A 24,529-nucleotide genomic window follows, 5' to 3' on the forward strand; every position below is an offset into this window, starting at 1 on the left:
AGAAGAATTATTTCACGAGTCATCATCAGCAGACACTTTCTGGCACCCCACACTGCACCGGCATCAGTGTCTGAGTTACAGTCCCAGTTCAGATGTGCAATTCTCCAGGCTGGACGCCCCGGCGCGGCCACCCAGCTTTGCATAGAGATCCTCGGGGCCGGCGGCGGGGCGCTCCGCGCCTGGCCGCGCTCCCCGCACCGCTCCTCGCCGCCGCTCTCCTCCCCGGTGCCCGCTGCCGGCGCCGGGCAGCACCCCGCGGCGGACACCGACGGGGAATATGCAACGACCAAGACTGGACGAAACGTACATGCCGAAAAAAGCCACATTTCCACCACGATATTTTTTTTTTCCTTGATTTTTTCTTTTTTTTCTTTTTTTTTTTTTTTTTTTTTTTTTTGTTGCTCTGTGTGTGTGTGTGCGCGTCTGTTTCTGGCGGCCGCCGAGGAGCAGCGCGCCCGCCCCGCGGCTTGCGCCGGCCGGGACCGGGGTCGCTCCCGCCTCCTCCTCCTCCTCCTCCTCTCCCCGCCGCTCGCCACCGCCGTGTCCCCGCCGAGAGCCCCGGCCCGCCGCCGCCCTCAGAGGATGGCGCAGGAGGAGCAGCACTGCTCGTCCCCGTTGGGCTGCGAGGCGTAGTTCATCTGCCTGACGATCTCCGCGAAGAGCTCGTCCACCGAGGCTTTGTTTTTGGCCGAGGTCTCCATGAAGGGGCAGCTCCACTCCTCGGCCAGGGCTTTGCCCTCCCCGAAGGAGACCTCCCGCTCGCCCTCCAGGTCCACCTTGTTGCCCACCAGGATCATGGGCACCCTCTCGTACCTCTTCACCCGGATGATCTGGTCCCGCATGGGCTTGATGTCCTGGAAGCTCTGCTGGTTCACCAGGCTGTAGACCAGGATGAAGCCCTGCCCGTTCTTGATGTAGAGGTCCCGCATGGAGGCGAACTGCTCGGTGCCCGCCGTGTCCAGGATCTCCAGCACCGACGGCGAGGAGTCCACCTCGATCTCCTTACGGTAGAAGTCCTCGATGGTGGGGTCGTACTTCTCGATGAAGGACCCCGTCACGAACTGGACGGTGAGGGCGGACTTGCCCACGCCGCCCGAGCCCAGCACCACCACCTTGTACTCCCGCATGGCTCCCGGCGCGCCGCCTCCCTCGCCTCCCGCTCGGGGCTGCCGCTTCCCTCCCGCCCTCGCGGCGGGCGGAGTGAGGGGAGGCGAAGGAGGGAAGGGAGGGGGCGCGCACGCCCCGCCGGCCGCTCACTGGCACCGCGCGGGGCCCGCCGGGGCGGGGAAGGGGCGGCCGCGCCTCACGGAACCGCGCCGGGCCAGCCCTGTCGCCGGGCAGCGCCGCGCCCCGGGGGCGGGCGCCGGGGCCCTACGCGGCGGCTGCGCGGGGAGGAGGAGGCGGAGGCAGCCGCCGCACCGCCGCCGCCGAGGAGGAGGAAGATGAGGGCGAGGGCTGCGCTGCCGCTACCGGCCCCGGCCCCGCGGCGGGACGGCGCTGCCGCGGCCCATGGCGCCCCGCGGCCCGCCCCGGCCCATTGGCTCCGGCCCGCCGCCGCCGCCCGCCCCCATTGGCTTGCCGGCGGCGGGCAGCCGCGCGCGCAGCGCCCCGCCCCGCCCCGCTCGTCAGGCCCCGCCGCCGCCGCCGCCGCCCGGCAGGAGCGGGGCGGGTTCGGGGCGCGGCGCGTGTCCCCGCCGCCGTCCCCCTCAGGGAGCGGGTGCAGCGCCCGCGGGGGGCGGCGGGGCTCTCTCAGCAGCGGGGTGCGCTCACCCGGCGCGGGCTCACTCGCGGTGAACCCCCTGGCCTGCCGCGGTCCGGTGCCCGGCACGGAAGAGAAAGGAGGGCGGCGGGACCGGCAGCCGCAGGTCCCCCTGCCCCCTTATCGGCGGAGGGCACGGCCCGGTTATCGCCTCACCGCGGGCCCTCACGCCCTATCTGCCCTCGCCAAGGGACGAGGCGCCCCTCGCAGCCGGCGCCAGGGCCGTGCCCGGGCAGCTGCGAGCCCTCCCGCTCACCGGGGGAGGCTGCCGGGCACTCGGCGCTTGGCGGCACCTCTGCCCCACGGAGGCAGCAAGGGGGGAGCCGGGGCCTGGTCCCCGGCGCGGAGGGGCTGCCGCCCTCTCGAGGCCCTGTGCGGGAGGGCCTGGCGGGCGCCGGGGTCCCGAGCACCCCCTCGCCCCCCCCCCCCCCCCCCCCCCCAGCACCTCTCTCTGCCCGGCTGGCTCCGCAGGATGAGGGTGTCCGCGGGGAAAACCGGCCCTGGTGGGAAAGGCTCCCTCGCCCGCCGGGTCTCCTCAGGAGAGGTGGCTGGAGCTGGCTGGGCACCGCCAGGGGCAGCCCCCCGAGGCGGCAGGCCGTGGCCATGGCGACTCTGGCCGTGGGTGGCTCCCAAGAAGCCCCTTGCAAGACACCCCAGCTTTTGTGTCCTCCCCGTCCATCGGAAGTCCGGACCAGCTGATCCTTCAGGCTGAAGGTGTGCCCAGATGTTGATGCTGTTTGCGCTTCGTAACCTGGCAGGGTTGAGTCACAGGGACTGGCTATTTGCCGCTCTTTGTAGAAGTCATTCCTTGGGCGCTCTATCAATCAGACATTCCTTTCAAGAAAATATCATTAGTTGTTTTGGCACCCTCCAGTCTTTGCTTTTATAGCTGACCCAGTTCTTCACTGTTCTCGGTATTTATTCAAGTAGTTGTGGCACGTAGGTCCTTTCTATCACACATTTTGTTTACAAACTGAATTTAAACACAGTACTTGAGGAAACAGGCCGTGGTAGACAAAGACAAAAGGATTTGAAATAGCTTTTGTAAGCAGCATTCTGTTGTTACTGAACGGTTTTCACAGGGACTAAATTCTACTTAAATTATTTTTCCAGAATTCACGGTGGGGATTCACTGCTGGATCTTGCTGTACTGCATCCCCACAGTCATCTGGCGAGTGCTGCACTTCCACTGACGCTCTGGTGAGTACCGCATCTCTGGTGATCCCCTCTTCAGGAGCTTAAACTAAACCCCTCTGCTACTGCTTGAGAGAGTCCTTGCAAATGAGGCCTCTCCCGGTGAATATGAAAGTTGTGTTCCACCAACCTTGCTTTGGCGTGGGCAACAGTTTAAACAACGTTCTTAAATACAGGGGTGTCAGAAATCTAGCCCGCTCCGTAGCCAGTCTGTGGGCGTAGTTGTGCCCTGTACCCGTTAGCTGGGAGCCCCCCGGTGGGATGCTGCCCTGCCGGGCCTCCACCCAGCCTCCTGCAGGTGCACGATCTTCTTGCACGCGGCCCAATTTGCCGCCTGCAGGCAGATCCTGAGCTAGTTCAAGGTGCCGTACAGATCAGCATGGAGGTGGTCAGATATTTTACCTTTCATCGAGCTCAGAGGGCTGGGCTTTGGCTGTGTCTCTGTCCTAGAGTCTGCCTGCCAACCACGTTACCCTTAGCTTGTAACGAGCCTGTAGACCATCTTTTTTTTCCAGAGCAGTTCTATAGTTGTTTGAAAACGGGAAAAAAAGCCTCTAGGAGTGCTTATAACCTCCGGGATGAGTTGCCTCTCAAGGACGGCTCAACTCATGCATAGATGTTGCGTTTGGAAACAACAACTGAGCTCGCCGTGAGGCTTTTGAGTCCTTTCCCCACCTCTTCCTGTTCCTCAGTTCTCTGTCGCTCGGGTTCCCCCTTCTAGGAACGCTCCAGAGGCAGAGCCAGCACGTTGCCCGCCGGCAGCGCGCTCCCACCTTGGTGTAGGTCAGCCAAAACCAGTCACCAGCCAGCAACTGCTCGCGGAGTTATCTTTAAAAACAGCTATAAAAATTGGTTGAAAGGCTACAGTATCACTGCAAAAATATTTTATTTCCTTGTTCTGCTGACGCACGTTGCTTACGCTGCTCTAAGGCTTTGGGTACAGTGTGGGTTTGCTGACCTTCGTCACCTCCATAGCAAACCCACATGCGAATCGCTTGCGTTGCGCCTTCCCCTGACGTGGCAGTAGCCATTTTATAAAGACCAGGCCATTGTGATGTTGGCTTAAATCTAGTCTATTTAATTACAATTAACTGTTGAATTGTAGTGTGGGGTTTTTTTTCAGTGACATAATAAAATTACTCTATTTTTTTCATTCTACGCTGTGCTATTAATTGCTGCTGTTTCTAAAGAAGGAAATGTATCGTGTTCAAAGTAGCAAATAATCTTTACGCTGTTGACTTTAAATATGGAATATTATTTCTCAAGTCCCAGTCCTCTACTACACGCATTAATTTAATTTCTCTTGTTACCAGCCAGCTCTAGGTAATTAGTTGGTCTGCAGCGCTGCTGCTAGAAATTCGGAGTCTGAAATAATAGCAGGGAGTCTGTGGGAAGTAACTAAAAGAAGCAAGTCTGGTTTTGTTAGAAATAAACTTTCTGTGCGTGGCCACAGACTGCTAAGGGGATCTGTGCGTTGAAAAGGTTGAAAACCCCTGGCTGAGGGTTTAGACGTTGAAGTTAAATAAATCACAAGAGTATTCAGCACATCGTTTTTGAACTGTGAAGCGCGTTACATCACCTTGTCGCACTTCATGAATGGTACCGTGGCTTAGACTCTCACAGGAATAAATGAAAATTGTCCTGAAACAAGCTCTGTTTGGGCAGCATGAAAGCATTGCGATGCAGCAGAATCTAGGTAAAATACAATTATCAGACAGTTGGCTGTATTAATTTGTTTTTCAAAATAAGCAAGTGTATTTAAAAAACAATTTCAAGATTATTTGATACTATCTTACAACTGTCAAAATAAGAATCAGCTGAAAAGCATAAATTTGGTTACTGAGCAGTTTACTATACAGTATGTACATGCCTAACTACCTTTTACTGTGTTGAGTAACCCTGCTCGTTCAGTAAAACTACTCATACAAGCTCAGAGCGTGTCTTTGCACAGCTTGGAAAGACCAAGTCGTTAGCTGCTTCTGTTGTAGTTACCTTTGTCCGCGCAGGTATTGGCGTTGTAGAACTATGAAACAGCGTGGGTGTTTCGGGGTTTTTTCCCCAAAATGTATTTCACTTGTTATAGGCAAAGACTAAACTTCAGTGTGGTTTAGATCAGGAACACATATGACGTCTAAAATTTCAGTGCTGTGGAAGTTTGTCCGTGTCTGATGATAACAAGACGTAATGCCACAAACCCAGGTAAAGACTTCCTGGGTCACCGGAGGGGCCTTCTAACCAGCTCCTCTGGTACCTCGTTCGAGAGGCACAGCCAGACCACTTACAGCCGTGGGGTTAACTCCCCGCCAAGGGCAGAGTTTCAAGGGGACACACTACAGCCTCCTGACTAAGTGCCACTGAGCTTGTTTAGAATGAGTATTTTACGGGAAAGCTGGGCTGTACCGGAGGAACAGAGAAATTACGTGAGGAGAGGGCTGAGTTGCAAGATGTGTCCTGCGTAGCGTTCGTGCGCCTCTGAATTTTGGAAGGCCGGAGCTCTGTAGATGAAACAGAGCTAGAGTCTGTAGGAAACGCGTGGCTTTGATTACAACAGACGCTGAAACACGCTCAGAATCAGGTGAGCGTGCGGGTGTGCTTGTATCTGCAACCCGAAACGGCAGTGCTCAAGTGGAAAGAGGTGATAGCCTTCGTTCGGATTTTGTCTGGCTCCTGTTAGTCGCTGCTCATTTAAATAATTGTTATTAACCACGTGGGAAGCTCTTGTGGCTGTGAAAGGGGCTCTTCTGAGATCATAGTGCTCTGCCACATACTAACCAGGCATGGTCATAGCTGAATTGTAAGGCCACAAATAATACTGAATGTTTTGTCATTCGAGTTCTATGAGATAAAAGTGTTTTTAATAGTAATCTCAGGACATGTATTTATGTAACACCTCTCATTTCAACATGAAGATGCACTTCCATACACTTTTTCCCCTCCTCTCTTCCGTGGCAGGGGTGACTGATGGACTGGATACCCTTCTTTGCTCTCTGTTGTACAGCCACAGTTGTTAGGGCCAGGGTGTAAACAGGCTCTGCAGCAACCAGCTGATCTGTGGTGGGTCCTGCTTAACTGCTGATGGGCCGCTGGGGCCAAAGGCAAAGCGCTGAACGGTGAATTGATCCTCGTTTTCAGCAGAACTGAAGGGTCTGAGAATGTCTTAATTTAGTACTACTGCTGAGAAAATCCTGGGGGAAGTCACGGTCTAAGAACACGGCACGCAGTCGTTTCACTTCCTGATGTCTGAGACGTTCCTCGGGTGTAATAGCGGTGTGTTACAATTCACTTAAGTTTTAATGACTTAGCTGGTTCATAATCCAATATAAAGCAGTTAAACGGAGAAGTTTCAGAATCGTTTGGGGAAGAGATGCTATTCTGTCACTCCCATACTGTTAGTATGTGACATTAATGTTAGCAGTAAACCTTAAGGTAAAGGCAGAATAATTACTGAGGGAAACTAAGATGATGAAATAATCTCAAAGAGTTTAAGGTACAGAAATTGAGCAAGACTTCTGGGCCTGAATTAGTTTTTAATTCAGTGGTATACAAAGAAGTCTTTATTTTGGGTTCATCAGCAGGATGATTTAGATTGGTTTGGGGTTCCTTTGGTGGGGGTTGAGGAAGGAGAAGATGACGTTCTGAGCACAAAACCTGAAGTATTTGCATGTTAAAGTATTTGCAAGTTTTGATAACTACTTGATAAACAATAGCATTTTTAAGATTTTGTGTGGATATTTGATCAATAAAACCTCCTCTCCCCTTTAACAGTAGCTAAGAGGGGTTTTGGTTAATTTGTCACTATAGTGTCTAATAATACTGGCACTGACATTCAGTATGTCTCTCGTTTTGAAACAATGACTTTAGCTTTCCTTATTTAGTTGGGGTTGCTACTATTGAATAGTGGTGGTGCATTCAGCGCTGTGCAAGAGAGTCAGTCCTCAGCCCTAAAAATTTGCTGGCCAGCTTTAACCAAGTATCACAAGGAAGATTTATATGGTGGGTATAAAGTTGTTTTAAGAATAACAGTGGACGCAGTCGGCTACTTTTGAAAATCTGTCCACATCCCAGCAATGGTGGGTCGAAGACCTCTGTCCCCCTGTCTTTACTTCTCCTACTTCATCCTTCTCTTTTCCCGTACCAGGAACCCTAAATACTGGTCAGAAGGTAATGAAATACGGTGCTGTATGAATGTATTTCATTACATTCTGCTCTCATGCTCTGCCCAAAAGCTGTGCAGAAAGCTGCATGTTTTTGTGTCCGGGTTATGTGGTTGGTTATAAAAGTCCACTTGTTTCCCAACGTTCTGCATTACGGAAGATTCATATTTAAGAGAGAAAAGACCCTTCAAAATTCTTCATCAAAAATAATCTGGCATTCCAACTGTGTTTAAATACAATAATTAACTTGTCTGCACCTTGAGTTATTCCCGAGAATTCTGTACGTGAACACGTACCTGAAACAAGACTGCCCAAGGTCTGATTATCTTAATCCAGCGGCATTAGGAGTTCTTACTCTAGAACCAAAATGCCTGCATACGGAGCTGCACGAGACAGTCGGTTGGGGTAATTCCATGGGTAGACCAGTTTCATTGTGAGTGAAACTGTTCCGTCTGCTCAACACCCAGATAACCAGCCAGAAACTGATAAGACAAGTTGCCGAGTGACTCAGGCCAAAGGCGCTGCCCGGTGCTGCAGTGGGGCAGGTCTGTGTAGCCGGAGCTGGCTGCTCCCCTGCCTCGGCCGGCCCCGCAGTCTCCCTCTTGCCAGCTGCTTCCCGAGCAGGAGTGACCGATGCAGCGTCACCCTGCGCCTGCCGGTCTGCCGTGGCGCGTCTGCTGCGCCCGCCTTCGGGAAGCGTAGCCCCACCGCCGCTTTCCTCGGCAAAGAGATTCTCAAAGGCAGAATAGCCAAGTTTCATTTTCCAAGAAATAACAGCAGCTGCTGGTGGGTGTAAATAAATAATAATAATAATAAAAAAGTGACACATACACAGAAGAAAAAGTTCATTATTTCCATCAAAAGTCCTGCCAGAGATCTTGTCACTATTGAAAAAAATAGCCTGTGCTGCCAGAACTTATTGCATATCATCTCGCTTGAATTGGTGTAATAACGCCACTTTATTTTTCTTCATAAAGGACATGTTCAATGGCATGTTTATATCCCCCTCATGGATGTGGCGTTTATAGTCAAAATATGCAGAATTGTCAAAGTTCAGGTCTATTTCTATGTTCTTTAGGAGTTATCAGCCCCCTTCTAATTACTGCAGTAGCAGTTTACATAGAAGGGGATGACGATGAGGATTTTAGGTAAGCATAGAAACAAAGAGAGACACTTATCTGTTACTGTGTGCAGCAGTCAAGTGCGTGTAGGTGTAGTGAAACGGCTTTTGGAACCATAAATGGAATCTTGATAGCACTTGCATGGAAACAGTGCTATTGTATGTTAATGACATGGGTATAATCAGCATGAAGTGAAACCGGTGACTAAGTCAAAAGATAAACTTCCTGCTGCAAAAGGCCCTTTTGTAGGAAAATGTGTTTTCTTCGTTGACCCATGGCACTGGATCACATCATAGTATTAACTCTGCTGGCAGTAGCATTCAGAGGCAGCAAAAAGTTATAATTTGGAGAATTTTCACTCTTTAATTTGTTTAATTCCTCCATCTCCTGACCAGGAGCAAAGAGCTTCGCCTGACAGGGTCTTCTGTCAAATGGCAGCGAGGAGTGAATACTTCCAGCTGTGACCTTACCATATTTTGTAAGTGAGATGGGAGGTTTCCAAAAGTTCTAAGGAAGCAGAAAGTGGTGTTTGCCAGTGCCGGGGTTGTGGTCTTTGCTTCCATGTGAGGAATATCTGTAACAGTCTGCCTTGGGTCTCAGATTGGTGACGTAAAACTGTGGTTGTAAGTATTGGTGGTTGCTAAGGTCTGGGGGTTTTCCCTAAGTAATAATGAGAGAAACACATTTGGGTTTTAAAAAATGAGAGCGTGTCTGCAGAAGGAAATCTGGAGAAAACCGGAGTTGTGTTCCATTCCTTTTGCATTGCCTGTAATTCCCATGAACGTTACGGACCGATAGGTGAATCCAGCAAACCAGTGAGTCTGTAGCCATTGTGCAGATAAGGTGGAACTGGTGTGAGGAAGCGGCTTGTAGATGGGACACTTCACAGCACACGAAGCTGTTTCCCCTGTGTACCAGAACAAGAGAAATAAAAAGACCTGTTCCTTTCATTAACAAGAAAAAGTGATTGAAACGTAGTGAAAACATATGGAGGTTTTTAATTTTTAGGGGGATTTGTAGTTTTCAATGGACAGCGTGGGATTTCCCCCTTGAATGTCATTTAATCAAAATATCTGTCTGTTGAACAGTGTTTTGGGGTACATTTTGACTAACCCTAATAGCCAGTAAGAAATGAATAGCTGCTGGTGCTTGCTTGCTTCTAGTTCGAAGTACCGTGATGGGTTTGTCAAGGTAACTTCTTTCCATTTCCCGACGTTATTTCTCTTACTACATTTTCAAAAGCAGCGTGGACAATCTATCTGCTGCTGGATTCCGATGGAGCTCTCGGTGGGTTTGTCACCCCCAGCTGAAACGTTCTACATCCGCAGTCCACTCCGCATCACAGGGTGGCGGCTCCCTAGGCCGCGTCGGTGCCGAGCGAGCCAGGTTAGCCCAAAAGGCCTCGGTCAGTTGAAGCTGAGAGAGGAACCTTGCGTGGAGCTACAAGGCGGTTGGCCACAGCTTCCTCCTTTTGCCAGCTTTCTTGTAGCTTTTAGGGTAGATTCATCTGTACGAGGAATGGAGGAAGCTGAGCCTTAAATCACAGTAGGTGTTTGCAAAGTGAGTGACTTTAAGCCCAAAGTCTCCTTTTTTGCCACTGGATTCTGTGTGCTGTGAACATGTACATGGGCTGCAAAGGGGAGATGCCAAGTTAAGAACATTGATGGCAACAAACCATGTTGAGTTATGGAAAAGCTTCACTTAGCCTCCAGGGATGTTTGTGTGAATGCACACGTTACCTGACAGATTGACGCTGGTTTGCTGGCTGACTCGTTGTTCTCTGTCCTGTGTTACCGTGTTTTATCCTTCAGGCTCCTGAGCCAAACGGGTGAATACTGAAGGAGATTTAGAACAGCATTTCTGTGATGGCAATGGCTGTAAAAGACAAGCCGCAGTTTGCGTCTGCAGGTGTAAAAGGGATCACACAGCAATCAAGGAACGGCCAAAGCTTAAAAGCCAAATAGATGCAGAGTACCCACCAAGGCTTTGTTTTGGTGCTGCGTTTGGTTTTGTACTCGTGGTAAGAGCTGTGCAAGAGAAAGTTGCCACACAAGCACGTTTTGCTCTCTGTCTGAATCTATCCCCACAGGATTTTTTTCAGGAACGGTGATATTACTAGACTTGCAGAAGCTCACAAAAAACCTGCACCCATGTTTAGGCACTCGGTCCAAACTCATGAAGTATTTGCAGTATGGCCCTCCAGGCAGCCGAGCACCTCTAGGTCTCACGCCAGCAGGCAAGCCACGGATCCCTCAGCCTCACCCTGATTGAGTCCTTAAGACTGCCAGAGAAAAGGAGTTAAACCAGACAAGGGGAACTGCCTGCTCCATTGGCTTTATTTTGTAATACGCAGGCAGACTGCAAGGTCAGCAAGTCTCTGCAAGCGATGGGGCCATATGGGCCACGACAGTTTATGAAAAAAACGTGCCAGATTTGGCAGTCTTGATGGTGACCACATGGCAGGTCAGTGAAAACCATTTCAGTGCCAGTTGTGTAATTTCACTCTTCAGTCATCTGCGAAGGATGCGTAAGATGGGATTTTAGAAAGGATGGCACCATTTCAGCTCGGAAACCCCCACTGTTCTCTGTGTACCTTAGAGCTTCAGATGTAACCGGCAGGGTTCTTTGGCTACATCTTGGGTAACTGAAAACATTCAAGTTTAAATATTGATTGTTACTCTTTATATGTGTGTGGACTTGTATTTGAGTATTTTGAAGTAATTTGGGGATAAACATATCAACAAAGGGGTTTTTGAGAGAAAACTGAGACCCGTGTTAGGCTCAGACTGACCTAAGTTACTTGCAGCCTCAATAGCCTTCAAATCTCTTGAAGTCCTCCACTTTAACAAAGTGCTGTCTTTTCTGATTGTTTTGGAAGGGCTGCTGCTTACAGCGAAGTTTTTTTCTGCCTGGTCAAGGTTGGAGGGATCATCGTGGCCAACCAGTGATTGTGTCACCAGCCTAAATACTGTTTCATCTTCCAGGCCTTCAGCTGCTGGGCCAGATTACCGTGGATGTGGGAGCAAACTGACTCTTGCACCACCTGGCCTCTGCAGATAACCCCACCCAGCTTGACTTCAGGCCAAGTCACGGCACAAACAACCTCTGTTGTATTGACAGATGACCTCATGAGAATGAGCAGATAAGACAAAGTGATGTTGATACTACTTGATCTGTAAGCCATGTTCGATATTGTCAGCCAGGGCAGTCAGGAATGCTGATGTGACCACAAGCCCCTGGAGAATTTGTTTGAAGGCTGGCTATCGTCACGCCCCGTCAGGACACTGACTGCTCCCCCAGGGCTTCATCCCCCAGCCGGCTCTTGGCAGGCAGACTCCTCGCCCCACCGGGCAAACCCACTGCTCTGCGTTTTCTGTAGGCCTTTCTGCACACCACAGGCCACAGCGGCAGCAGTACGTGTGTTCTCACTCGCTGCAGGTTTTTCTGTTCCTGTATATTTTGTCACACACAGTTCAGGTGAGAAGATGCCACAGGAGCACCAGTGGCAGTGTACCGGTGAGACTGCCTCCAGTGCTGGCACTGGGCTGCTCAAAGCGCACCAGTGAAACACATCCCAAACTGGTCCTGTCAAGTGAGAAAAAATATGCTGGAAAGACCAGGCTAAAAATTGCTTCAAACGTGAATGGATTGTGTTTGTAATCCATCACTGAACAAGGGTGAGGGACCTGCAGTTGGCTCGTGGAGACAGATCCCACGGTTCTTTGTCAAGTGGATTGTGACTGACCTGGGGATCACGTCTGAGTGGAAGTAGACCGACGTGGTGTCAGGAGGCAATCCATAGTGAACGGGGGAAAACCGCAAGTTCCTTTATTTACAAGAAGTATATTCCCCAGGACAAACCCCTGCTTGTTTGTCCCACTCGCAAACAGCGAACGAGATACCTGGTCCTAGGATCTGTTCCAATTCATCCTGCTGGTGCTGCCGTTTGTTTTGGCCCGTTCTTGGTTGCTCAGGAGGAGGTGGACGTTGAGGATCTCTTAGTATCAATGAAACAGGTGAGGCATTTTAGTGGAGTGAGCAAAATGAGAGGTGAAGATGGTCAGGGAGTTTCAGTTTTTGTCTGTACTCAGGGTTTTTTCAGTGTTTCGACCCTGCTAATGAAGCCTGCAGGCTACTTCCCCCTGTGAGCAGATTCTTTTTGTGTAATGGTAAACTAAAAATTAGAACTGGATACACCCTTAAAGGTGGCATACAAGGCACGAGTGTTTGTCAGTTACCCAGTTTATCAAAATCACTTAAAATTCCAGTTCTGTCCTCCAGAGTGCGGACAACTGACTTGATAGCATCGGCAAATCTTACCTTTGGGCTTCGTGCGCTCGAGGCATTCACACAAACTGCATTACAAATCTTTCGATGTATCTTCCAGTTTTATGGCAGGCTATTGATACCTACCCTGAGCACAATACAACAGTACATCAACGCTGTTTTCTTACTGGAAACAGGGGCTGTGGGACAAGCCAAAACCACATCAGATCCGCTGGCTCCCACTTTTAATGTACGGCCTCTTCTTCAGCCGAAAATGGAAACTCTGTACACTGTGGTGTGGTTTGGCCATGTTTCTGTCTGGGTTCACAGAAGTTTCTCAACAGGTCTTTATCTTCTAGATGCTTTCGCAGACCGTAACGAAGCGCTGTGGTGTTCAGCCAGGTGTGCCAGCGCTGAGGTGACTGACACATGCCAATATCCATGTAACCGGGGGGTTTGGCTCCATCGTTAACCAGCGCCTCCGGATCTGCCCTTGTACAGCAAACCACGGATTTCATAGTTTACACCAGATTGAATCCTTCTGCAAAGACAAACGTACATTCATGAGAGCAGGGAAGTAAACTCTGCGGGACACTCGTGGCTGCAGTGACAAATCAATTAAAAATAGTCTTTTATTGTTGATTTTTTTAAACCATCCGGCACTGTAGCACGTAGCATCTAAAGCAAGAACAGTTTGGGGTCTGCACAGCCTGGAGAAGCGTTTGGAGGAGGGCCCGGGATCTCGTGGTTGCTGGGATCTGGAAGGACTGTGCCAGTTCTCTGCGTCGGGAACTCCTGCACTGCCATTGCTTAAAATAATGATTTTAAAGCTCCTTTTAGTCTTTCTGATTGAAGGCTCTCACAGGAGAAGGCTTCCCTCACCAGGAAGGACCGCTGTGGCAGGCTGTCAAAGAAGGGGTAAAAAAATAATTTCGCCTTTAGTTTCACTCTGGGTTTTCTGGAAGCAGAGGCGTCTCGCGATCCGTATTCCATGGGTGGCTGGTCCGGGCATTTCCCTCTGGCTGGGATGAGGCGCCGGCATTTGGGGAAGGGGCTGATCCGGCAGTTCCCGGCCCGGCTCACCCAGCTGGCTGACTCGGTGAGGCTTGACAGCAGAGGGACAAAGGCTTTTAGGGAGCGCAGTTGCCCGTGTTTAGCAAGCGTGAGTCGTATTTGCTCTCTGTCTGCCAGCGTCACACCTGGGGTGCGTGCAGAAATGTCAGTCCCTGGGTGCTGCCGTTAGTAGCCTTTAAATACCACCCCGAAAACGTGAGTCATGCCTCCTGTGTGGGACCGAAAGCTGTTTCTGAGACTCCAGGGAGCGGAGGGAAGGGGAGAGCACGTAATACCTGGGACATTTTATAAGGTGTGGCGCTGACTCAGGCTAGCTACAGCCAAGTCTTACGATTTTCCTGACCAATAAACAGAATTAACCAGCAACAACAACAACAACAACAAAACCCCAGAGTGAAACAGCACAAAATGACTGTCTGCCACACCGTGTAAGATCCCCGCGAACCGAACCTAGCATCCCGTCTCAGGAGGAGGATACAGCCTGAGCCGTAGGGGTTGGGAACCACCACAGCAGTGCAGGTAGCTGCTTCTGCGGGAACCACCATGGTGCGAATACCTCAGCACGCTGATAAACATGTGCCCTGAGGCTCTGGGTGGCCTTGCATTTGTATGGAGATCTGCCTTGGTTCTCAGCATGGAGTTACCAAGCTCAGTCATGAAGAGATTGACATCTATTAATAAATTGATTGCGTTTAAACTAAGTCTGCTTGCCACTAGCACTGATAGAAGAGATTACTAGGCGCTATTGCAACATCAGCTCATCCTCCAAGAGGCACTGTGCAGGGAGAACGAGCCAGGGTGAGGAGAGGATGGGGTCCTTCCCCCGACGCGTGGCCGTGCTCGGTGGTTACACCGCAGCCACTGTTGCCCCACACGGGGCTGGTGCTCGCTCGATGCACAGACCGGGCTTTGCCTTCCAGCTGGGTTTGTGGAGAAGGGCAGAAGTCGGGGCGAATTCCTTGCATCTTCTTTGCCGCTCGCATGTCTGTAGAGAACAGGCACCACCAGGGAAGACAAAAGTGGGTTTGCTGTTTTAGTGACAAACATCGCTGGTCTGAATGGTTTAAAAAATGCTCTTCAAATGACAAATTCGTTAAAAGCTAATTCTCTTCTGTTATAGGTAACACAGTGGTTTGTTCCCATCATCATTAGAAACCTTATAGAAGCTATAATTATATATAATTAAATTTTCTCTCTCTCTCTTTTTTTTTTTTTTTTAAACCAAACACCTGAAAACCTCTGATCTCATAAAAAAAAAAAAAAAAAGCTGTGTTAGAAGGGGAGAGCTGAACGTGGAACTGAAGTCATAGTCTACTCTTACTAATAAATGTGCTCCACAGAAAATACACCCTGGATTTTACTTCACTTGAAAAGGAGCAGAGGCCATGACAAGAAATATCCAGGATATTATTAACTTTACTGTTACATAGCGGGTATATGGTATGGGCTATTTCACAGTGGTCGTTACAATACATGAGGTGCTTGAGAAGTCACACGGTTGGGTTTACTGGTGCTGTAAATGGCGTTACTGGTGAGTCTGTGCTCCTCTGTTCCATGTAAGAGACAGGCTGAGGCTCCAGCGCAAGGGGACTTGTCTGAAGGTGACACTGGCTCATGTAAGACATTTTAAAGAAGTAGGATTATGGCTGTAAAAATTAGGTAACGCACTCAAATTGCTCATCTTCTGATTGCTATAGGGACAAAGATCATTTAAATTTTTAATGGGACAGACTCTACTTAGGCTGTACAAGAACGGGAGTATTTTAAGAGAATTGACAATAGTTCCTGGAGAGAGAAAATCTGCACGCTCTGCCTGGCCCGGCCAGGGGACGGGAGCTGGGGCTGTGAAGTTGCCTCTGGATCCAAATGCTTTTTCCAGTGACGTGACATTAAAAGCTGTACAGAGAAACAGATAAAAATAAATGCTGCATTTTCAATGCAGATGGTTTTTTTGTGAGCGAAATTAAAGGCGACACAAAGGCAGAGAGCGGGAGTTTGCAATAGCGGTGATGCTTAGCTTCATGGGTGAAGAGCAATTTATGTCTGTCTGATCCTTTGAGCTGTGAGATCTGCTAAGGTTTCGGTTACAGAGGTAACTGAGCGCTTACTGTCACGGTATCCCCAAGCCACGGGGTAGCTGAAGCAGCTAAAGCCTTACTGCCGTGTGGGCAGTACGTTTACATCGTGATCTGAACCTTGTCCTGTCTTAGGAGAGCCGTTGTCTTCACGCTTCCCTGTCTCACCCTGTGTCCGTCCTCGCTCCGTTAGATCCAGCTCAGGCTGTAGTTCTCAGGACGGAGGTGCCCGTTGGCAGGCGCGGCTGTCGGTGTGCGGCTGTGGGCACACGGGGGTCCTGTCCCCCCTCCAGCGCTGCGCACAGCCGACTCCAGAACCCGGGGGCTTCTGTGGCGGTGCATTGCACGCGAGGTGCTCAAACCGGCGCCGGGGGATTCGTGCCGGGGCAGCCTGCTGCCTCCAGCCAGCCACCCTGTTCTGCCCCGGGAAGCGGCTGGGTGACGCGCCGGGCTGCGGGCAGCTCCGGTCAGACACTTCTGCCGCTGCTGCCGTAGGTAGGCAGTCACGGGCAGCAGCCTTTTGAATCGCCCTGGTATGAGCTGTCAGCGTTCCCCTCGAGCCAAGCAGCTCTTAAAGATTCAGGTAGAAAAGATTCTACCGCTCTCCAGCAGAATGCCCAAAGCGCGTCTTTTTCTCTGCAAAGGAGCTCATGTCGTACTTCCCAGTCCTGTCTACGCTAGAGTCAGCCAAAGCGGCTGTCAGTCAGCAGCGTGACGAACCTCCACCCGAAGAGGAGCTGCACTCGATGTGACTGACTCTTGCGAGCCTCAGAGCCCACGGGAGCCCACACTGGCGGGTTCGCCGGTTCGGCAGGAGGTAGCAGTGGCACCACCAGTGTGGTCATTACCTGGGGATTGCAGGTAGTGGTTTGGGGATGAAGAGGGTTTCTCGAAGCTTCTCCTTTGCTCGTCCTCAAATATGAAAGAATAGATTGTGAAAAAGGAGTAAACGTCATCTGGAACATTTTAAAAAAACCAAAACCCAATAAACTGTCGTGTTATCTCTTTATTGTAGCTGTACCATGAGTCTACAAATAGACAGGCCGTGTTCCTACTACAGCTACTTCATTTTTAAAATAACATATTGGTAGCAAAATTTCAAAGTAAAGTTTAGTGTAGATAAAGACCAAACCGCTGTTCCTACTCCTACTTACCGTATGTGGAAAGCCATTGAATGTTACAGCTATGCCAATAACTGAACTCATAGTACAATGAATTTCTGTAAATAGTATTTAAGCATTGACAGTATTTAAACATTTAACACACTGAGCCCGGTGTAAGTGTACTTTTTCAGCGTTAGGAAATCTATTGCTTAATGAATGTTTTATGGCAGTTTGCATATGTAAAGCACTATATAAATGCTGAGTATGATTCAGTTGTCAGTATCTGAACATAAATTACGTTTCACGCAGGGTTTGGGATAAGAAATTCCATAACATTTGGCAAAATGGCTTATGCATTCCCAGTGATTTTACATAAAATCTATTCATAGTGTCCATTGACTGGAAACAATCTATGTGATTCTTTTAGTTGAACTACTTAATTCAGCAGATAACCACTGCTGCTTCATAGTTCATGGATGAGAATTTAAGAGAGCAGCTGAGGCATACATTTGAATTCGATTAATGACAAAGGAACCGTTTCAGAGGACAGAGGACACACTGTCCTCTTGGCTCGCTGTCCGAAACAAAAAGGCAAAGTGACCACTTCCAGCTGAACAGTGAAGAGAGCTGGTCCTGCCCTGCCCTGAGCGCCGCCGGTCTGGTACGGCACGAAGGCACGGCGAGGTGCGACGGGTACTGTCCGGTCAGACTCACGCTGCTGACAGTCGTTTTTTCTGACATTCGGTCAAAGCGAGACGCTGCTCGTGGCTTCTGGTGTGGTTTTTCTTTCCTACTTTCGACGATACCAGGGTTGTTGGGGCCTAACCCTGCGCTCTTCGTGCGTGCAACGTGAGAGCAGCCAGAAGCAAGTTTGCACGGAGCTCGCATGAGCTCTCAGCCGGCGTGAGGTTGGAGGGCATCTTGGCCCGGCAGCGTGAGGCCTCTGCGCCCGCCACTCGGCCTCGCGCTGCCCCGGCACCCCTGCAGAACCGAAGGCGAGGCGCCCACCTGCTGTCAGCACCAAGAGCGCAGAACGGCCAGCGGCCTGAACGGAGCGGGGACCTCAGCCACAGACAGAAACACTTCCAAACGCCTGTGCGGGGAGGAGGCACGGCAGCTGCCATGGAAGGCCGTTGTGGAGTGTAGCCTTAGCACAGCAATCACCCATGAAAATCAGGTGACTGTGATAAAATAATTATCTAACGGCGTCTAAAACTGATTCGTCTACAAAATTTCTAAATTTCTAAAATTTCTTTCTGCTGCTGTTTTATGAAATAGTGTTGGATACACTCAAATAACAAAATGCTTCTTTAAATGGCCTTTTTTTCTCTGTACTGAGTATCTCAAGAGACTCGGTTGCAGTGCTCTGGGATGTTTGCTCATCAGAAGACAACAGTTTGAGCTCGAGGAGGAAATTATTGCAGTACCCAGAGTAACAGAATGGGCTCTCCTCGTCCACTGTTCTGGACAATATCCGTGAGATTTCACTCAGAGAGCTGTAAAACTAGTCCCAAGGACACCTGGTACTAGCTGTTTCCTGAACAATGTATTTTCTCTTTTGCTTTCGTGTGTTTTGCTTCTTCAGGGCAGATCCCCTGTAGACCTCTCAAAGCTACGAGGAGCTCTGGGCAGATACCACTGCTTGGGTGAAACCCAAACTCGCAGCACCAGTTTGCCCGGAGAGAATTCAAAGTTAGAACCCAGTCTAGTGGAAGACCAACAGCTTAAGCTGTTCGTGTTTTTCTTACTTCTTCAGTTTGAGCAAGTGAGGTCTGAGACTTGCGAGGCTTCTTTCCGCTATCAGTACATCTGCAGAGATCATGAGAGCGTATTACAAACACACTGTGCCTTTCCTGTGTGTTTTCATTAAATACAAAATACTTTAAATGCTCCTGGTGGAGCGGAATGACTCACAGGGTTGGTAATGGGATTAGGTCATTGGTTCAAGACTAGTTCAGGACCAATATCCTGTAATCTGATATACATGGCTAAGTCCTGTTTGTGTCAGTGGGGTTCCGTGGAGAGATCCTGGCTTTCTCCTGCAGGTCTCCATGCAGGGGGTGGAAGAGCAGGGGCTAATAAGCATTGGCATTTGGTCACTGGGTTTGCTCATGTTCTCGTTTCTGTTCCCAGTTCATGTTCTCATTGCTGGGTCACATCATTAAATAAACAGAACGTTTTAAGTAACTGCACAGAGGAGAAAGGGAGCTTTTATGCTCCTACAGTGCCTCTAGCCCAGTCGGAGCCCCGGAGGGATCCCTGCTCTGGCCAGCAGTGGCTGGAGCTACCAAAACCTGCTCTTCAGGCGTGGAAGAGGGGACACGTCTCTGCTGAACAGTGAGTTGACGATGATGCAGGGGGGTCCTGCGTCTGCCCTGCCTCACAAATCAGCCTGATTTGTGATTAAAGACTTTCAAATTTTGTCCGTCCACAGTCTAGATAGGAGACCTGTGTCATGCTTGAACGTGTTCTGTAGAGCTTGTCCATGCTATTCTTTAGTTCTACCCTAGGAATCTCTTCAGCATGCTAAGAGATTTTCATGTCTCCTGTCTCTGACGGCAGGTATAGCCATTCTTTCTCACTTTCTAATAGGCTTGTACACCTTTTGGTACGGAAGGATGGCATCTTTTTCTTCTCACTTAGTGCGAGAAAGCCTTGCTATGGCCAAGAGGGAAAGCTTTCAAATTGCCCAAAGCTCATAAATTTCAAAAGATAAAAGTTCATATCCACATTTGCCAGGAGAAAGATATTGTAATTGTATTTTGTAAGAGCGTTGGTGGTGTCACCGTTTCTTTCTTTTGAAGAGCTCATGGAAGGAGAATGTAAAACATGGGCCTTCCCCGTTTGTCACCACTTTCATGTCATCTTTGGAAACAACAGGAGTCCTCACTTTATTTTCCTGTCCAGCATGTAGCTGCCAATATGTCCGTATTCTTTCTGCTCCAGCATTGTTTTTTCCCCCATCATGCATATTTTAAGCCACCCTAAGGACTTTAAAAATATTCTAGCTTATTTTAATATGAGCATCTAGGGCCCACAGTAGTTACCGAATGCCATCGGTAGTTACCGAATGCCATCATCTGCCCAGGGCGGGAGAGGGACAGCACTCGCTGAGGTTCTTCTAGACACAGCCTTGGACAGGGGCAAAATTCCTGACCCACAAACTGCCTTCCCTTCCCGGGCCTCCTGCGAGAGCTTTTTGGATTTTAAGAGGCTATGGAAGGAGCCGAATACCGGAGAATCAAATTATGTTTATATTCCATTAGTTATTTCATGAGATTTCTGAGATCTCCTAAACCTGCCTGCCAGTGGTCTTTGGGGTGGAAAGGAAGGAGGCAAAGAGGAGTGAAGCGTCGTTATTTCTGCCAATGCAGGAGCCATCCTAGGAACAATTGAGTTTAAGGAAGTTATATATATGTGCATATGTATGTATATAAAAAAGTATACCAGAGTATTATATATTTACATATACAAATATTAATTATATATTTAAATATATAAATATATTCCAGATTATCTATTTCGGTATGCAATACATATTACATGTAATTCTGTATTTAGTAGAGTATCCATATTCCACATTAAAAATGTGTATAAAATTCTGTATTCTCCATGTCTTTTGCTATCCTGTTTCTGGGAATTACAGGCCCCACTCTCATCCCCTCCATTTGTCAGGACTGCTGAGACCTGAACACGCCACCCCCCGTCCTGCCCCCAGCCAGGTCCCTCTGTCTCCTCCCACAGCTCCCCTTTTTCTTCCTTAGGTTTTCCTGTTCCTGATAAAATTGTTATTCTAGTTTCCAGCTCTTCCTAAATGGCTTGCAGAAGGCAGTGACAGGTTGCAATTTTAAATCCACTTAGCTATTTTTTCGTGAATAATCCTGTTTGACAGGCTTTCCTCCCCTCCCTCCCCGTCGCTAAGCACGGCTGCAGTTCAGGCTGAGCGAAGAGCAGGCTAATTGTTTTGGTTAGGGACACGGATGAGAGAGAGAGATATTTTAAGCTACTGTAGCTGAAACAGAAACAACCAAACTGGTGTCCAAAATTGAGCTGAAAAGTACTTTGATTTGTTACATACCATGAACATCTATTAATTAATGTTGGCCTGGCATTTGAGTATTGTTTCACTACCGGTAAAGCAGAACACGGGCACCTTTAAACTGACTATGTTCGAGTCCCAGCAATTAGAAGAAGCGCAGATAAAATCATTTGCTTTGTGCAAAGTTGTAATTTTATTCATGTAGTTCTTAACAATGATCTGTTACGGATTATGAATATATTTTTTGTTAATGCTTATGGTAATGCTTTCCGATAGCATAAATTATGCAACCTGATCATCTTAAATTTGTATTCCTTCCTAAAGCGAATAAAAGGCTGACCTGAGAGGAGCGGGCAGAACGTGAGCACGGATCTCCCTCTGACCTCCCGCAGCTGTGCTGTGCAGAGGTGCGGGGCGAAGCGCTGGCTCCAAGGCTCCGGCCACCCCTCTGCGGCTGGGCTGGCTCAGCCCTTTGCCCGGGAGCACAGCGGGCCTGTCCGTGGCCCTGTTCACCCCACAAAAAATGCTTTCTGCGCCTCAGCTCACAGGGCACGTCGGCGACACGCCGGCAGGGAGGGAGGAACGCGCGGCGGAGGAGAGGCAGGGGGCGGGCGGCGTGCTCAGCCCCCTTGCCGCCTGCTGCTGCCCGCTGACCTGGTGCCACTGGGTGCCAGGATCGAGGGCGCGGGATCCGGGCCAGGGAAACCTTCCCTGTCACCTGGGGCATAGCAGGGTGTTACTGGGCTGACGCCAGCGCGAGCTCACTCGGTGTTTGTGTGGGCTGTGGAGCCGATACGGGTCTCTGCATTCCCGCTGGCGTTGTAGGTGGCTGCAGCACATAGTATAGAAGTCGTTTATATAAGCACGTACACGGAATGGAAAGAAAAGGTGCCCGGATAAACCCAGTCTGTATGTGTGGGGCCTTATTCCGTACGTGCTTAGAGAGACACGTGCACGGTGTCCGTCAGCCACCACCACCGCATCGTGAACAGGCAGCAGCGGAGGGTGCCCAAAGGAACCGCGAGCACCGCGCCGTCGGGCTGGTTTCGCTGGAGCCCGGACGCAGTCTGGCCTTGTGTGGCCGTATGTGGAGATGTCTCCAGGCTGGCCACACTCCGGTTTGGGTTTGCTACCCACAGCAGAAATCTCAACCTCCACCGTGTTTGCCCTGGGCGTTTCTTGCCTCCTGGCTCAGGCTGTGGCCGTGGGGAGGGGATGCCCATGGGCCGCCCCCGCCCTGGGATGCTCCGTGGCACCCCGAGGGCCAGGACCACTCAGCGCAGGCACCTGCCCTTGTCTGACCTTCACCGAAAGAGGGAAGGGGCGCTCGGTGCGAGAGAGCTCTACGAACCCAAACCCGTGTGTAAGGCAAGATAACACTGATGCAGTGGAGAATTATTTGGGCTGTGACTTCTTTCTTGAAGTTTATTCCCTAGATTAAGCACGCACTGCCAAGTACTTGTTATTTTTATTGCAGACAACCTCCATTGTGCCAATGTCCTTTGCAAGCCAAATGATATTAGTCTTTCCCACTTAGCGTTTTTGACAGGAATTTTGAATAGATTGGAATGAATATGATGAACGCTGTGTGTTAACAACTGTTAGCCTTAGCCCAGCTAAATGATCAATTGTATGTGTTTGTGCTGTTGCATCCCTTCATGTTGAAGCAGCCTGGGAAAATTAATTTATTTTACTTCTTATTGATTAGTTTAAAAGGTTTTTGCTTACGCTGTGCTCTGGAAGAGATATAAACCTAGTTATTTTGAAAAACTAATGGAATTTTTCAAATTGTGATGGACACATCTGTTGCCATCGTGTTTAAGGCATATTTGCCTCACATCGAATTATCCGAGTAATCAGCACATGCACTCTGATTTGTTTGTTATTCTAGAGGAGAGAGGGAAAAAAGAATAACCTCCTTTTTCATTTCCTGCTTAAGACAGCAAATGCCTTTTTGCTGCTAGAGGATAGATAAATGGGTGGGACTTTTTTCATTCCATTAAAAGGCAGTGCTTTGATTAATTATTACAGAAACTGAAAAAAAATTGTTAGGAAAACGAGCTAGAGGTAGTATTGTTTTCTTAAGTAAGTAGTAAGTGCAGACGATTTCCTCCAAATGCATAGAGGTTCCAAAGCCACATAACGTGGCACTAATTGAGTCGATTCTTACGTGCTGCCTGCTGAGCAGATGGGTTTATGCTTGCGCTTCAAACCAGAGGCTTGGTAACTAAGTGGATAAAAGCTCTGGCCTTTCACCTCAGGTGCAGCTTTGGTTTAACAGTGATGTGAGGCTTGTCTTTCTCCACCGTTCTGCCTCTTTATGTATGGCAGTTCATTCCTGGCTTGTTATTTACATTTCAGCTATACTTAGTTCCCTTTAAAAATTGTGTTTCTCTACAATTTTCACGGGCTTGTTAAATGCCTGGGGTTTGATTAAGGGCAAAACATCAAATCTAGACTCTTTGTGTTATTTCAGCTCCAGGATGGTGCAAATATCACACAGCAAAACTAGTGACGTGGCGCAGTGGGGAAAGCAAAGTGCTCTCCCTGGGGCAGAGGAAAGCTGGGAGCGGTGGAAGCAGAAAGACCACAAATCCCAGTGGTACCCGCGCGCTGCCAGTGAAGATGCTGTCGTGGGGCTCAGGGAACCGGCACCCAGGAGTACCCAGCACTGTAAATTCATCTGCTGGGCACGGATCCGAGCGTTGAACAGCCGGGTGAAGTGGGGAGGGGATGCCTGCGGTGTGTGGCCCTTGAGTGACGGAGCCCCAGGTGCGGAGGGAAGCAGGGGAGCCCCACCGCTGGCCGGGGGTGGGCCAGGGGTACGGCCTCGCTCTCCCGCCTGGGAGAAGAGCAGACATCGGTGTCTTCATCAGCGAGAAGGAGCCTACCTGAAAATTTCCCTGACAAAGGTGAAACTCGCCTTTGAACAGCCAAGCCACCCCGTCCAGGGGAGGGCAAAGCACAGAAACCCAGTTTTCACTGCCCTGCTACCTGGGGGTCTCTGTGCAGAGCTGCGGCTGTAGAACTGCCCTGGTGCGAACAGTCCTTACAGAATGAAGGGCTTTGGCTCAGCTCAGCTCCTTTGCACGGAGGAGGGCGGCTCTCAGGAGGAGGCACTGGCGAGTGCTAGCACAGCAGCGCCGACCAGCTCTTCTTACACCTCTGGCCATGTTTCACCTGGAGACAAATGGACATTTTTAGCTCTCCATGTGCTGTTTGTGGATTAAGTCACACACAAAAAAAAATAAGCAAAGCTCTTAAAACCAATTAACAGCTACCATTTATAAAAGTTCTTTGGGTATTAATAAAACCTGCTGCTCCACTGATCTCAGTGTGCAGCATTTTCACGTTATCAAGGCAGAGAATGAAGCGAGTGGGAGTCAGGCGCAGGGAGCTTAATCAGTCACTGCAGGCTGAGCGCGGTCCTCGGCACAGCGCTGGATCTCACGCTTAATAAATAATTGTGACAGATGTTGAGAAACCTGAAAGCTCGTATTTTAATGTGGTGCTAAATTCACGTAGACATGTCTACAGAATAAAAAATGGGAGTGCACTGCCTGAGCCAGTCTAAACGTACTGAAATTTCATCATTAAGTGTCTATTTAAGCACCTTTGAGTTAATGCTTTTGGGATGAGAAGTCAGAGGGGTGTGTGTTTGGTGCTCTCACAGGCGCTGGGACATGGTGCTGTTCCGAGGGGAGCTGCTGGGAGGATATGGCAGGAGGCCACTGGTACCGAGCT

The 24,529-nt window shown here is 49.6% G+C and overlaps 1 protein-coding gene across 1 annotated transcript; it reads right to left on the reverse strand.

Annotated features, from left to right (window-relative positions):
- Positions 1 to 564: 564 nt before the first annotated feature.
- RAP2B (RAP2B, member of RAS oncogene family) lies at positions 565 to 1,139 on the reverse strand. The gene has a single exon (XM_009960230.2). The coding sequence runs from the start codon at positions 1,125 to 1,127 to the stop codon at positions 576 to 578; it is 552 nt and encodes a 183-aa protein (XP_009958532.2). The 5' UTR covers positions 1,128 to 1,139; the 3' UTR covers positions 565 to 575.
- Between the last annotated feature and the right edge of the window lie 23,390 nt (positions 1,140 to 24,529).

The sequence above is a fragment of the Leptosomus discolor genome, chromosome 7 (genome assembly GCF_034619465.1).
Source record: "Leptosomus discolor isolate bLepDis1 chromosome 7, bLepDis1.hap2, whole genome shotgun sequence".
Lineage (NCBI taxonomy): Eukaryota > Metazoa > Chordata > Aves > Leptosomiformes > Leptosomidae > Leptosomus > Leptosomus discolor.